General features: G+C 34.1%; 1 protein-coding gene across 1 annotated transcript in view; it reads right to left on the bottom strand.

Annotated features, from left to right (window-relative positions):
- Positions 1-8,148: 8,148 nt before the first annotated feature.
- The window catches only part of LOC131846797 (receptor-type guanylate cyclase gcy-1), a 72,052-nt gene continuing 65,844 nt past the window's right edge, over positions 8,149-14,356 (bottom strand). The window contains exons 12-16 of the mRNA XM_059196203.1: positions 12,941-13,064; positions 12,389-12,477; positions 10,965-11,094; positions 9,711-9,802; positions 8,149-8,381 (exon numbers count right to left, since the gene is read on the bottom strand). Of these exons, the coding sequence (XP_059052186.1) occupies positions 8,211-8,381; positions 9,711-9,802; positions 10,965-11,094; positions 12,389-12,477; positions 12,941-13,064 (606 nt within the window). The 3' untranslated portion in view covers positions 8,149-8,210. The remainder of the gene's footprint in view (positions 8,382-9,710; positions 9,803-10,964; positions 11,095-12,388; positions 12,478-12,940; positions 13,065-14,356) is intronic.

The following is a 14,356-nucleotide window of genomic DNA, read 5'->3' as shown; positions in this document are numbered from 1 at the left end:
CCCCTAAGTTTTTATGTCTCCTATGATGTGATGAAGATAGAAGTCCTGATATTTAGGTATGTAACCTGATATCAAAAACTTGATAAAAAAAATCTAAGTATTTATATCAATTGTCTGGTACCCATAACACAAATTCTACTTACTGCGGGACTAGATGGCGCTGTGTTGATTATCTAGCGTTATTTGTTTAACCAGAGGTTTCACGTGAGGTCCAGGTACAAAGTGCAAATTTGACCTTATACTAATATGATAAAAGCGAAAATTTACGAGCATACGCCTCGTAAACTTTCGCTTTGTTCAGATGGATGTTTGTTACTCTTTCATGTAAAAAGTTCTAGACCTGTCTAAATGAAATTTAGTATACGGATCGATCATATCCTAGATTAATACGTATTTTTTGCATGAATCCAAGAGGGCATCGTCGTGGGATATAGTTTCTTCGATAGTATTATTGAGAAATATCTGTATTTTTATAATTGTTCCCTTCTATGAACCTAGTGAGAAATATGAATTTATTAAAAATTACCATATTCAGTATTTTCGCACGCATGTTATTTAATGTAAGATGTATAGAGAATCATTAAATAGTTTTAAATGTTAGTACAAAATTGTTGTTTTTCTCACCGATCGAATTTTCTGCATAGTTCATAGATTTTTTTATGTAATTGGTTTATGAAGAACCAAATAACCAGCCTGTTGGTAAGTTGTAACCGTCGACCACAGTACTGTCATAGATAACATACGGGTTGTACAATACAATTTATTATACAGTACAATATTACATACGGATATCACGTTATCATGTAATAGTCGTGATACTATTAATGCGTTGCCATTTCTGGAGACTAACATATTTTGCATCTTATCCTGTAATTTCACTGCCTATGGCTGCACCCTACAACCGAAATACATATTACAAGTTGCTAATCAGCTAAAATTGGTGAAACTGAGGTATCCGTGCAGAGGATTACTATTTTAAAGTATAAATTCAGTGAATATATTTTAAATAAATAACTAAAGCAAAATATTAGATGCATGACATCATGCAAAAAAATAGAGCAGAGACCACGGTAATGTATCTGAACCATCTACACGACGCCTACAAGGAGCAGGACATTGTCGACTACATACAAACCAGGTAACCATGCGTCAAGTCACAATGCGAGCTTCAAGGCGGTAGTGGCTCCGATGTCACCGATGGTCGCGGGTTCGATTCATTGCACGCTAAAATATCGGTCTAGTGCTTTCAATTTTTTCAATTTCAAAATACATATATATCGCACTATTCCTGGAAAAAGGAAGTAAGTGATTTTCACCAACTTTTCAGGAGCTTAAAAAAACTGTCCTATATTTTTTGTATGAGTTCTAGAAATAAGTTTCAAAGAGAAAATCGTAGGTCACAGTTGCCTTCAACTACATGTGTTATTTAATTTAGGAACAGCTTCATGTACTTCCAGATAATCTAAAAAAACACGGTTACTTCTGTATTCCACGAAACACAAAGAACATTTGCAGGGGTAACTACAATTATTGCTTTTTTGTTATGTATTTTGAAATATATGAACAAATTTAACTCTACTTACGCCTTTATACTCTTCTATATTTCAGTATAATCTAGAGTTGCAAGTGTAATTACGTTGTTATTTAACGGAAAATCATTTTTTGTACATCGAGTTACGTATTTCTAGGGAGCCATTTATTTTAGTTTAGTTAGTGTATTTATAAAAATAGCTTTTATAATGCGGAAACTAACTGAATATTTAATTTGTATCATGTAATACCTACTTCTTACAGTAAATAGTCTATTATGTGCGTGCATGTAAGTCAAAAGTATAAATATAGGGGCAAATTAATTTAGAGAATATGAAAACAAATAGGGTTATTATTAATTTTTTATTATTTTTAAAGAAATGTTTATTGCCTCTATAATCAGCTTAATCAAAAAATGTTCAAAATAGTGATATTTTTATTAACCTTCATTATCCTCAACTTCGGAATCGGACTCTGTGGTAGCAGATTTAGTATTTAAGCTCTTATAAAACGTCTGGTAGTGTGGTGGTACGTTATTATCTTTATATAGATTCATCAAGTTTTTGTATATATTTTAGGTATCGGTAGCGGCGCATCATACTAATGCCTGAGTTCAGAAGGCTCGTGCTATGTGCAGCTCTTTATTTTCTCATAACTCTTCCGCTTCTATTTGTCTACAATGATTGGTGTCTCGTCAGCGAATGCGTATTTTATATGGAATTTCCCCGGACATTGAGGATCTGCCGAAATCTCTTTAATTTTACTCCAACTCGTGTAGTAAATATATTAAGTCCTAACATATGAAATTTGTAAGGGAGTAACCTAATTACTCCCTTACAAAACGCCAATTTCAGTTGATTTTTCAAAATATAATATATTTATTTAATCAAAATATAGTCCATTGCTATTTATGCACTTTTGCCATTTGATAGGTAGTTTTATTGATCCCTTTTCTAAAAAACCATTAGGACGGGAATCGATAAATCGGACTTGAATTTTTTCCCTTGCAAGAAATTATCCAAATTTTGAAAAAGAAAGCAGCAAGATCCGGGAAGTACGGTGGATATATTGGACATTTGAAGCTCTTCTAATTTCGTAACGTTGTCCTGAAGTAGCAGTGGCCTACGGTGATTGAGCAGTCTCGGTAGTTTAGCAACTAGCTTTTCCATCATGGTTTGCAATTGCTGACAATACACATCTGCCGTAATCGTCTGACCAGATTTAAGAAAGCTGAAGTGAACAACACTAGTCCACTAAACGCTCACAAGTAACTTTTTTTGAGTTTGAATTTTCGCTTGGGACAGGATTTGGTTGGTTTGCTAGGATTCAGACATTGCGATGAGTGTTTCCGATTATCGTACAAGATTCACTTTTCATAACAGGTAATGATTCGATTTAAAATCCCTTCATTATTATGCCGGTTGGTTAATGTAACACAGCAGTCTACGCACGTTTGTCGATTTGCTCCATTCAATTCATGATCCACCTTTCAAGCTTTTTTCACCTTCCCAATTTGCTTCAAGTGGATTAAAACAGTTTTGTTACTAACACTGCAGCCTGCAGTTAACTCGGACGTGGTTAGCGATGGATCCGCTTCCACATTAGCCTTTAATTCTTCATTATCAACCTTGGACTCTGGCTGCTCACGGGGCTTGTTTTGCAGATCGAAATTTCCAGAACGAAAACATTGAAACCGAAAACGCACTGTGTTTTCTTTTGCGACACCATCACCATACACATTATTAATTCTTCGAGTCGTTTCTGCACACTGGTGCCACGACGGAATTCGTACTCTTAAAAAACGCGATATTTTATGTTTTCCATTTTGTAAACTGAGTGACGTAAAGAAAAAACCAAAGATGGAAAAACATATGGATTACGGTTTTCGACAAACAAATGCATGAGTAAATAACTGTACAAATTTGAAATTTGAATTCCTGGCGAAAGAGGAGATATTTGAGATCAAAGTGGCCAGTATGACAAAACACCAATTTCATATGTAAGGACCTAATATTATAGTACCATCTCTCAGAGGTTGGAGTAACATTTTTATAATCTAGGTTTTTCTTAATGCACTATAAATATAAACGATACATTTTAGCGCAATTATGCTTTTCATTTAGAATTTATCTTTGTTAGATTGCGGAGATAATGCGATTCTTTATGTGGAAACATATTAATTTGATCAATGACATTTTTGGTTTACTACTTATTTTGATTGGTCTATTAGTATGTTGACCTTGCTGATCAATACAAGTTGAAATTATGATGATTAGTACTTTAATAGTTTTTAGAAATCTTAATCTTAATATAATATTCTAAGCGTGAAAGTTTGTAAGTATTGATCTTTGTTGCTCTTTCCCGCAAAAACTACTGAATGGATTTTTACGAAACTTTACACCAATATAGCTTATGCATCCGAATAACACAGGATATATTTTTTATTGAAATTTAACGCGGGTGAAACCGCGGGCACAGCTAGTAATTTATAACAAAGTAATGTTTGCGGGATCAGCTAGTATCTATTATGAGCAGTGGGAATTAATATTGAATATTATTGCTAGCAGTATAAGGTACATTCAGTTCTACGCGGTCCATCCTGGAAACCATCGTAGTTAATTCCTATTAGATCTACAATAAGATTCACTGCCAATTGTATATTCGTTTATCCATATTTAAAATAGAAGTATACTTTTTATCTATTGTTTTTATATACACTTCTATCAATTCGCTCTGCTATGGTAAATGTCTAAAAGCAGATCTATTTTTCTATCATTTATTATTACTATGCCTGGCAAATTCACCTGATCTCCTGCTCCTCCTATCATCCATCATTGGTGCGCCGTCAGCTTATACAATTAGCTAAAAATAGTTTATTTTTTACTTAATTTTAATTACATGAACGTATTCTTAGTTTTTTTTTCTTGCATGTATTCAAAATTACCCAACATCAGGTATGAAATGTTACGTGTAATAAAGAAGTAACTACAACTACACTTTACGCATTGTGAAGTTTTGCTGGGCGGAAAGTATGTAACAATAATCACACATAAACTATGAGCTAAAAGTTTCGTAGAAGAAGTAAGTAATTAGAATTACACAATAGTCCTAGATTGTAAGATATAGGAACAAGTATTTAAGTATATTTACGTTATACATTTTTTTGTAAATCTTCTTTTAAAATTTACGTAAATACAATTATGACTTTATGAGCGGGATAATTGTCAAGCGAATAAATGCAAATATGCATACCTCTATTTTATGCTGGAATTTTATGTTTTCTAAATTCGTAAAATTTTAGTATTTTTGCATTTATTCCTTCATTTTTGTCGATAGCTTCATGAGATTTTGACAGAAGGTGTAAACCGTGAAGCTCGCTTTATTTATGTAATAAAAAATTTTTGACGCAAGTGTAGTTGCGGCCTTTTTACACGGGATGTGCGATATTATGTATGTATTTACAAAAAATGTATCTGTGTATATATATCCTTTGTGTAGTATAACACAAGATTTGCTTAGCGTGGGACTAGATGGCGTTGTGTGACTGTGACACACTAAAAAAACTCTCTGTGATAATTTCCTTTCACTTCTAGTTATAGTTTTGGTCGAGTTTCTTGGACGAAATAAAACACATAGGTCAACATTGACAAATTTATTTCTAATTTTTCATTAAACGAACAATTTTATATTAACATCTATTAAATTATTACAAAAATTGACGATCTTCTCATACAGTATTCTGTTTAAGAGATCGATGCACCCATTTAATTTTACGTCTAACATCTAATGATAGTAACAACTATATAAATTATTTAAATTATTTTATTATTCAGAGGGAAGTCAGGAATTATTGGATTCGCTGCATTGCAAATATTGTCCTCAATATATTCATTTTTTCTCAGCAATTACAAAATTATTCGGGACTTATATTTATGCATTTCATTTTTCATATCTTTGACAACATTTTAATGTGTTGTTACGTGATCTATTAATTTTGTAGCAGAGAAAAATTCTCAAAGAATCCTCTTATAAAACATAGATTTAGATGGTATAGGAAAACGGCACTGATATAAGACAAAAAAATTCCAGTTTACATTTTACTAAGTACACATTTAAATAAAGGAATTCAAATGTATATAATAAGTAATAGTTTTGTCCACATAATAAAGGTGGTATTATTAATATATTTAAACAAGTTTTAACAAGAATAATTTTATCGTAAATAAAGGGTTGTTAAATTAATAACTAAATTTGTAGTTTTGTTCAAAATTAATCAATAAATACGAACAAAATTCAGTAGCATCGTTAAATAAGTGTACGGATACCGTGAGTACTACTGTGTTTAGCGTTATTTGTCGTACAATCTAATGACGGTACTTGCACAACTGCTGGCTGCAGCACCTATCAATATTAACACTCGCTGTTACTCCAGTCAGCTCCTGACCACGGGCTGTGCCACGAAAATATTGAGAGATACAATAGAAATGCTTTTATTTAACCATAAAATTAATCGTGTTAAAACCCGTTTAACTATACTAATAAATATGTACTAAACGAGAAAGTTTAAAAGTTAATAATAAAGGTGGTATTTCAATCCATTTCACCATTTTAATTAGTTTGCTGCTGTTTAACAGATCGGAACTCGCGTTCTTACGGAGCGCGTGCGGCTGCAGACTACTGCAGGCTACACAAACAACTTCTTTATGCTTCTTTCATAAACAATCCGTTTGTATCCGTTAACCGTGCAGTAGGATTTTTATTACCTCTTCATATTTCATATACTTAAGAGCAACGCTCTTGTCGGTGGAGCTCTTGCCTCTTTCTAGGATCTTCCATCTTACTCTTTAAGCCTTGATACGACACGACTCCAATTCTGTCTTTAATTTGCTTGATGTAACTGTGCCTTAGTCTTCCTCTTTCCTTCTATCTTTCCCTTAATAATTAGTTTCAAAAATTCATCGTGCCGTATCAAGTGCCCTAACATTTTTCCACATCTATTATTACCTCTTATATTGACTTTATATTGATAGTCTCTCGGTATAAGCATTCAGCGCCGTACATTGGGATGCGTTGTGGTGCAGTCAAGCATATACTAACTTTTTTATTATAATAGAAACGTAGATTTTTTTTTATTTAACTGAAATGACCAAAGTCTGATGCTTTACCTGATTGTAAGTGGTGGTAACTGTCGTAGTTATAAAACAAAATTATCAGATACATCTTATTTTAAAAATTACAATACTGCACCTGTATGGAGTCAGGGCAGGTTGCCAGTTCATTATAAATAGCATAGTAAAAAATATTTATATTTTTAATTCGGTTTTTAAGGATAGAACACTAAAATTGTTGAAATACTTATACTATATAGATAAAACATATATTTTTCTATATCTGTTCTCATAGAAAATTGGGATGGAGTCAATTTTCTATTAACATTCTATTAGAAGACTCATAAAGGACGTTTTAGCCCACCTTGGGAAAGACATCCTACATCTTATAAAACATCTTGTATATGCGGTGATGTATTTTTTTATTAATTAAAGTACAGTGCTTTGTTATTGAGTATAATATACGTATACTATGGTCTATTTGTCTATGGTATAAACATTCAACTACATCTACATTAAAAATACAACACATCCGCTTGCAGAGTCTTCATTATCTTTGGTATTTAAATTCTTAATATAAAATTCGATAATCCAGACTTAGTAACTAGTTAAGAATAGGCCCTAAAACAGAATAAAATAATTATTGTGTGCAACTGTGCAGTCAGTTTATTTAGCATTACTTTTTTGTTACAATTGGATTGGTTTAAATTTTTTTAAGGTTCCTCATAAACAGAACCATGCTACTTGGACCAAAACAACTTTTATGCTTAATTGTATAAAGTCGTTTTTAGAATAACTTTACAAAACTACACATAGTTGCATAGTTTGAATTCAAATTATAAACACACAAGGAGTCATCCATAAATTTCGTTTGATGGGGATGTATGAGGAGGTAAGTGATTCAATGAATTGTGACATTGTGTGACAAAGGATGGTATGAGTCATAATTTCGAGACGTCACATTTCAACTAATAAATCTTTTTTTTATAAATACGTAGAAAACCACTAGACCAATACTAACATTAATATTCCTGAATGTAGAAATTGAAATGCAACCATCGGAAATAAAGCAGTGTGCTAAATCGCTAGACTGCCGAGGTCGTGATATAATAATAATTAAATCGCTAAATGTAGACTTGTAAGATCTGTGACGTCACACTGCGCAGGGGGCGTCACAAACATGTGACAAGGACCCCGTTCCGTTATATAGGGACCAAAATTATGAAAATTCATATGACATAACTTATGGATGATCCATAAGGGTAGTGCCACAGTACCCTTAAAACATAGTTTCAGCCCACGAGAAAAATAAAGTATGTTTCTCGTGGGCTGAAACTATGTTTTAAGCATTTATTAAGCATTGTAGCAATTGAATTATTAAGTATAATTAAAAAACTATTGGTCCGATCTTGATGTCATTTATATAGGACCACACGAGAAGCACCAACTTTCAAATAAAGGACCCATCAAAATCGTTACACGTAGAAAAAACAAAACACTTTCGACAGTCGACTTGAGAATCTCCTTTTCGAAGTCGATCGAAAAGACAAACTTGCGTGAACTTGTTTCAATTCAGTGAAAGTCTCTTTTGGAGTCGGGCTGGTATCTTGGTGATGATGAGCGTCCTTGGGAGTGTATCCTGGCTAGGAAGCTGGGTGTATACGTGAGGGTTGATGCTGTTGGTCTCACTGGGGATGGCCCAGTTCTACCCTCTAACCAGTGCGTTGTCATTTCACCTTTGCCCTGTAAAAGAACGGGTAAAAAGATTGTACGTCTTTTTACATCTAAGATCTAAAATGTATTATATATATATGTAAATTATAATTATTTAGTACTAACTGCACCCGCGACTTCGCCCGTGTGGAATTTTATTTTATTTTTCTAAAATAAAAGTTGCCTAAGTTACTCCTTATTACATCAGCTACCTGCTAATAAAAGTCCCATCAAAATAGGTCTAGCCATTTCAGAGATTAGCTGGAACAAACAAACAGACAGACAGACAGTGAGACAAATATTATAAAAAAATATATTTTGGTGTATGTGCCGTATTTATATTCATATGCATATAGTAAAAAACGTTTATTTCCATATTACAAACAGACACTCCAATTTTATTTATATGTATAGATTGTTATTGCTATGCCTTATTTTATTTTTCTAGTTCTTTCTTGCGCCATCTACCACTTTCAGTCTTCTTTCCTCTATCCAAAGGTTGTCTGGAAGAGATTACTTACGCGATAATATCGCCTTTTGTACCTTATTACTTCTATTTATGTTCTTTGTAATTTATTTCTGGTGCAATAAAGAATAAATAAATAAATCTTAAACAATGCGATGCGACGGACTGTCTCCTAGAAAGTATTGCATCCATTTTTTTTCGAACTATACTAATGCTGTTGGCCGCAGTTTACAGCTTCACCGAACTATAGGGGGAGTAGGCCAGTGGAGATGGCACTCGAAACCCGCGGAAGGACTTATGGAGCAGCTGAAGGCCATCTCCCGCCTGACCGATTCGACTTTAGTCTGAGGGCATCGCTAGGGGTTCGAACCTCGGCTCAGGCCGTCGTGATTTCGATACCCGTTTGAATTATGTAGACCGAGGATCGAGCAGAGGGCTAAATAAATACTGCGCTAACGCTTCTATGGAGCAAGATAACTGTGTATAACAGAAATAGAGTAAGTATCTATAGATTAGTAGTAAGAAGATATTGTCGGGATTCCATATATATAATTCTGGACATGAGTGTGTTACCTAACTCCTAAACGGCTACACTGATATGGATGAAATTTTGTGCACACATTTCAATAAGTTTCTGGTGTTCAGTAAGTGACTTTTGCTTTTCCGGACAGGACGACGTCTGTTGGGTCTAGGTTGGACATCATCATCATCTGCTTCTTCCTTATCCCATTTATTTGGGGTCGGCGTAATATGTTTTTCTCTTCCATTCATCTCTGTTCGCAGTCATTCCGTTATTTACTCCCTTTCTCACCATACCATCTTTCACACAGTCCATCCATCTCTTTTTCGGTCTTCCTCTAGGTTGGACATTATAATGTGATTTCATTTATTACCTTCACATCAACTAATCCTCTGGGCGTTGTTATGAATTGTCCAGTTTTATCTAAAGCTCTTTTCACATCTTCGGAAATCTGGATTTTCATTGCTGTAAACATATAAATAAATAGTTTTTAATATCAACTGAGAATATGATATTCTAATTGGGCATATAGGACGTTATAAATACTTATATAATACATGATTATAGATATAGCTAGATAGATAGGTAGATTTAAGTTATTATAAGCACTGAGAAATAAAATCTTAAAACTTGAGTTGTAGAAATAAGACATAAATAAATAAGAATGTTTAAATTTTATTTACTTATTTTTATTTCCGTATTACGATAAGCGATGGTGGCCAGTTACCAAAAATACGCCACACCTGTTGTTATTTTAATAAAAAAAACTCTACAAATTGTAATGTCTTTATCGGTATTGTAAACCGATTGTCTATGTGCTGCTGTGAAGATGTTAAGGGGGCTCGAGTTGCGGGGGCGTCGAAGTCGTCACAGTAACTAGTTGGTGCTTTGCACTTGGTCTTCTTGTGTTGTAATTCTTGCACTGCGACCATCTCGACAACCCGCACTTCGAGTCCCGTCAGCATCGTCCACAGCTACCCCTAAATTGATCTAAAGCCGAAAGATCGTTTATTTTTTCCACTGTCTGCTATGCTGAATGAAATGAAAAATGATTATTATTATTGCTAATTGCTATTATATTTTTACCAAATATAGACTATATTAAGCCACCAACTCGCTTTGTAAGCTATGTTTCGGTTGTAGGTTAAGATTAGATAGTGTAATTACAGGATAAGAAACTGGACAGTTATGGAATGACATGAGTGGAATTAGAGGTGTCATATGATAACGTGATATCCGTGGTGCTTTCACATAGGCGACGGTTACCGCTTACCATCAGGCGGGCCGTGAGCTTCTTTGCCATTCCAATTTGACGGCCTCGGTGGTTTAGTGGTTTAGCTGTACTTCCGATGGTCGCGGGTTGGATTCTTCGCACGGTGCAAACATTTTGATTCATGAGTATGATTGTTTGTATCGGTCTGGGTGTTTTCTATGTATGTTATGTATGTATTCACAAAAAAAAATATCTAAGTATTTATATCAGTTGTCTAGTACATATAACAAAAGTTCTACTTACCACGGGACTAGATGGCGCTGTGTTAATTGTCCAGGGTTATTTATTATTATTTACAATTAAAAAAAAACTGGTGTTGAACAACACACTGAATTAATACCAGGGATAACTCACGTTCACCAGTACTTTCCATCCTGCTAGCAGTGTTTATAGTGTCTCCAAAAAGGCAGTATCTAGGCATCTTGGTACCGACTATACCAGCCACGCAGGGCCCAGTGTGGATGCCGCTCCTCATACATAAGGCCTGTATAAAAGTTATATGAAAAGAATCCTTCATAAACATTGTTTAAAACTTCTTTCACTTGTGCACATTATGCAGGGTTAGTCGGAAATGGTATACTAAGCTGGAAGGATATGAAAATACCCATTGATAAAGAACAACTTTTGTTCTACGACTTTTCCGGAATCCAATTTTTTTTGAGAAAAATTATATCTACGTTGGAATATATGTATGGAATATTTTTTTTAATTTTATAAGAAATAAAATTAAAAAAAATATTCCATACATATATCAGGACAATTCAAACAGCGCCATCTAGTCCCAAGCTAAGCCGAGCTTGTGTTATGGGTATGGTATGATTTTTTTTCTAAATACATACATAATATACATAGAAAAGACCTAGACATATATAGAAATACAATAATAACTTTTCCTTCCATACAATAAACCCTTTTCGACTAACCCAGTATTATAATAACAGGATATTTAGCGTTATAATTTTATAAAGATATTTACAATGATAATTAAAGCAGAGTTATCTTATGTAGCTGATAAGTGAGAGGTATTAAGGGGTATGAGGAAAATACGGAGATAATTGAAAATGCAAGAGCGTTTGTTTTAAGAAACAAATTGTCAACTGTCAAAAACAGTGTCAGCTACATTATGTGACTAATATGACTGACTGTCTGGTTATCCGCACTCCCCTAGGAAGGTGAAGGGTTTTTTATGGATGATAATGGAATGATGCACCCGACTGCACTAACGGTTTACGCTGGAGGGCACCAGTAGAGGATAAGGTGAGCATGAGGTCAGGGCAGTTAGGCTATCGTGATAAATTCACCGGGAATTAATTATGGTGGTTTTCAGGGGAACCGCATGGAGGTCAACCTGACATGGTATATTGCTAGCAATGGGATCATCAATCTATATTACTAAAAATTCCCTTTACCCCCTCCGCAGCCCCCTAGGGAGGCGAAAGTTGGGGCATAGGGATCACCCCTATGCCCCAACTTTGCCCCGGCATCAACTCCGGGGTGCAACAATATTTGGGTGACTGGCTTAAAATCTCTAGTGCGAGTATACTTTAAGTACTTAACCTAACTTGCTAAACGAAATGCCATACTTGAGGACAATTTTTTTTATATTAATTTTATATACAATTTTTTTTTATACGACAGCGATTGTTTTAAGAAAAACATTGTCAACCGTCAAACTCGGGTGTCAGCTACATCATGCAATAAAGCACAGAGTAATGCATCATGCAAAGCGGTAAACTGTACAATCTATAACACTGAGACTGTATTACCTAAGTAGGTACCTGATCGGGGCGATGGGGAAGGCGGCACATCGACGTTGCCTCTAGAAGTTCTAACGCCATGCTCGCTATTTCTGTAGCATGTTTGTTGCCTGCAAAATGTATGAAAACTTGCGTGACTTTCTTATATACAATTAACGGGCACTCTTATATATAAAAAACGTAACAAAATTCAAACAACAAAACAGCGATTTACTTCCCCGCTAAATAGTGCATGTGTTAGGAATGCTAGACAACTGATAGCAATATTTTAATACATTTTTTTGATAATAGCTACATAATATACAAATATTTGTATCGTGAATATATTTTGCGACCATCGGTTGTAAGACGGTGTGCTAATCCGCATGACTATCGATGTCACCTATGTATTGCAAAATGGCCAAATAAAAAGTAATAATTCTATAGAGAAAGTATTAAGTAGGAAGAAAGAGAACATATGGCATCTCATTTGTATCTGTCTACTACAAAGGAGATTGGATATTTTTTACAATTATATATTTATAAGTGTTTACAGTCCGCATAGACTTATATTGATAGCATCTGTACACTTACCATTTCTGACGGGCAGTCCTGAAGCGACCATGTACGAATCGCCAATAGTCTCTATCTTGTACACGTCGTAGCATTCGATACGTTCGTCGAACAATTTATATACAGAGTTGAGGAAACTTATCACCTGAAATGACCAAACAACACTTTTTAATAACAATTAATTAATATTGCAAAATGGCGGACATTCTTTGGAGCAAATACGTAATTATACAACAATTGATAATTTATAACACTTAAACGTTTCTTTAGTGTTTACAAGTACGCTCTATCATGCGCGACTCACGCGAAGAAGAATTAACATGTAAATGTTGACGAAGAGAACAACGCGTGGTCTACGCGTGGCACCACCTTGTGTGTTTTCGCGTCCTTCAATCGTGCGTGCATTAGTTCCTTTTAATAATAATTTATTAATATTACAAAATGGCGGACATCTGTCTATGGAGAAAAGAATAAGAAGAACAATTATAGAGATATGTATAGTTTATAATATTTAAATATGTATTTGGAAAATAAAATCTGTGAAGTAAACAATAAAATTTTAAAAGAAGGTGAAATTACATGAACCCTACGTGGAAAAAAGTGAACACAAAATGTAGTAAAATATAATTAAAGCCACGATTGCGCGCGCTGATAATCCCGCACTTAATCTCGCGCGCTTCTGATCACGCGTGAAAGAATGTGTCGTGTAAGGGCAGTTACTAATATTGAAGGCCGTTTATAACTTATAGAAGTTTTATCTCTTCATAGATTCCCATCCCTTTCTAACATACTCAACTACACTACACAGATATACAGAAATAGGGATATTACATCATCTTTATAGAATTATTTTTATTGTTTATTTTCGATGTTAGCGACAAACAGCTGCAAACTGCTTTAATGGTCTTATTATTTTTAAATTTATGATTTGGAATACACTTTTGTATTTAATTATTTACTAGCCACTACAACACTACTAATTTTCGTAAGTGAACAATTACATTTTTTTATGTTTAGCGTAAGAATTTTAGAAAGGCTAAGGTGGCACCAAAAAGTTTTGAAAACACTGGTATATAGTATAACATGCACGTATTATACATATAAACATTTCTCTTGAATAATCTATCTATTTCTGAAAACTGCATCTTCCGTTGCGTAATTTAAAAGATGTAAGAGACAGCGGCGACGTCGACTTCGTTTTATGTTGCTTCGCAGTTGTATTTGTAATTTAAAACATTATAAAAACCTTCGTATTTTCTGTCACAGATACGTTCCATCGATTCGTCACATTCTTTATGGCATAGTGATATACTACCCCGATTCAGAAAGGTCATGGCTTCAAATCCGATTGTTAAATTATATACTTATTGTTTTAAATTTGACGCGGTCATTATTTATACGTACAATTAATAAAAATCACGGGATATTACCACGTTT

The sequence above is a fragment of the Achroia grisella genome, unplaced genomic scaffold, assembly GCF_030625045.1.
Source record: "Achroia grisella isolate CSIRO2021 unplaced genomic scaffold, CSIRO_AGI_Agris_v1 utg512, whole genome shotgun sequence".
Lineage (NCBI taxonomy): Eukaryota > Metazoa > Arthropoda > Insecta > Lepidoptera > Pyralidae > Achroia > Achroia grisella.
This window is presented reverse-complemented; position numbering and strand designations above follow the sequence as displayed.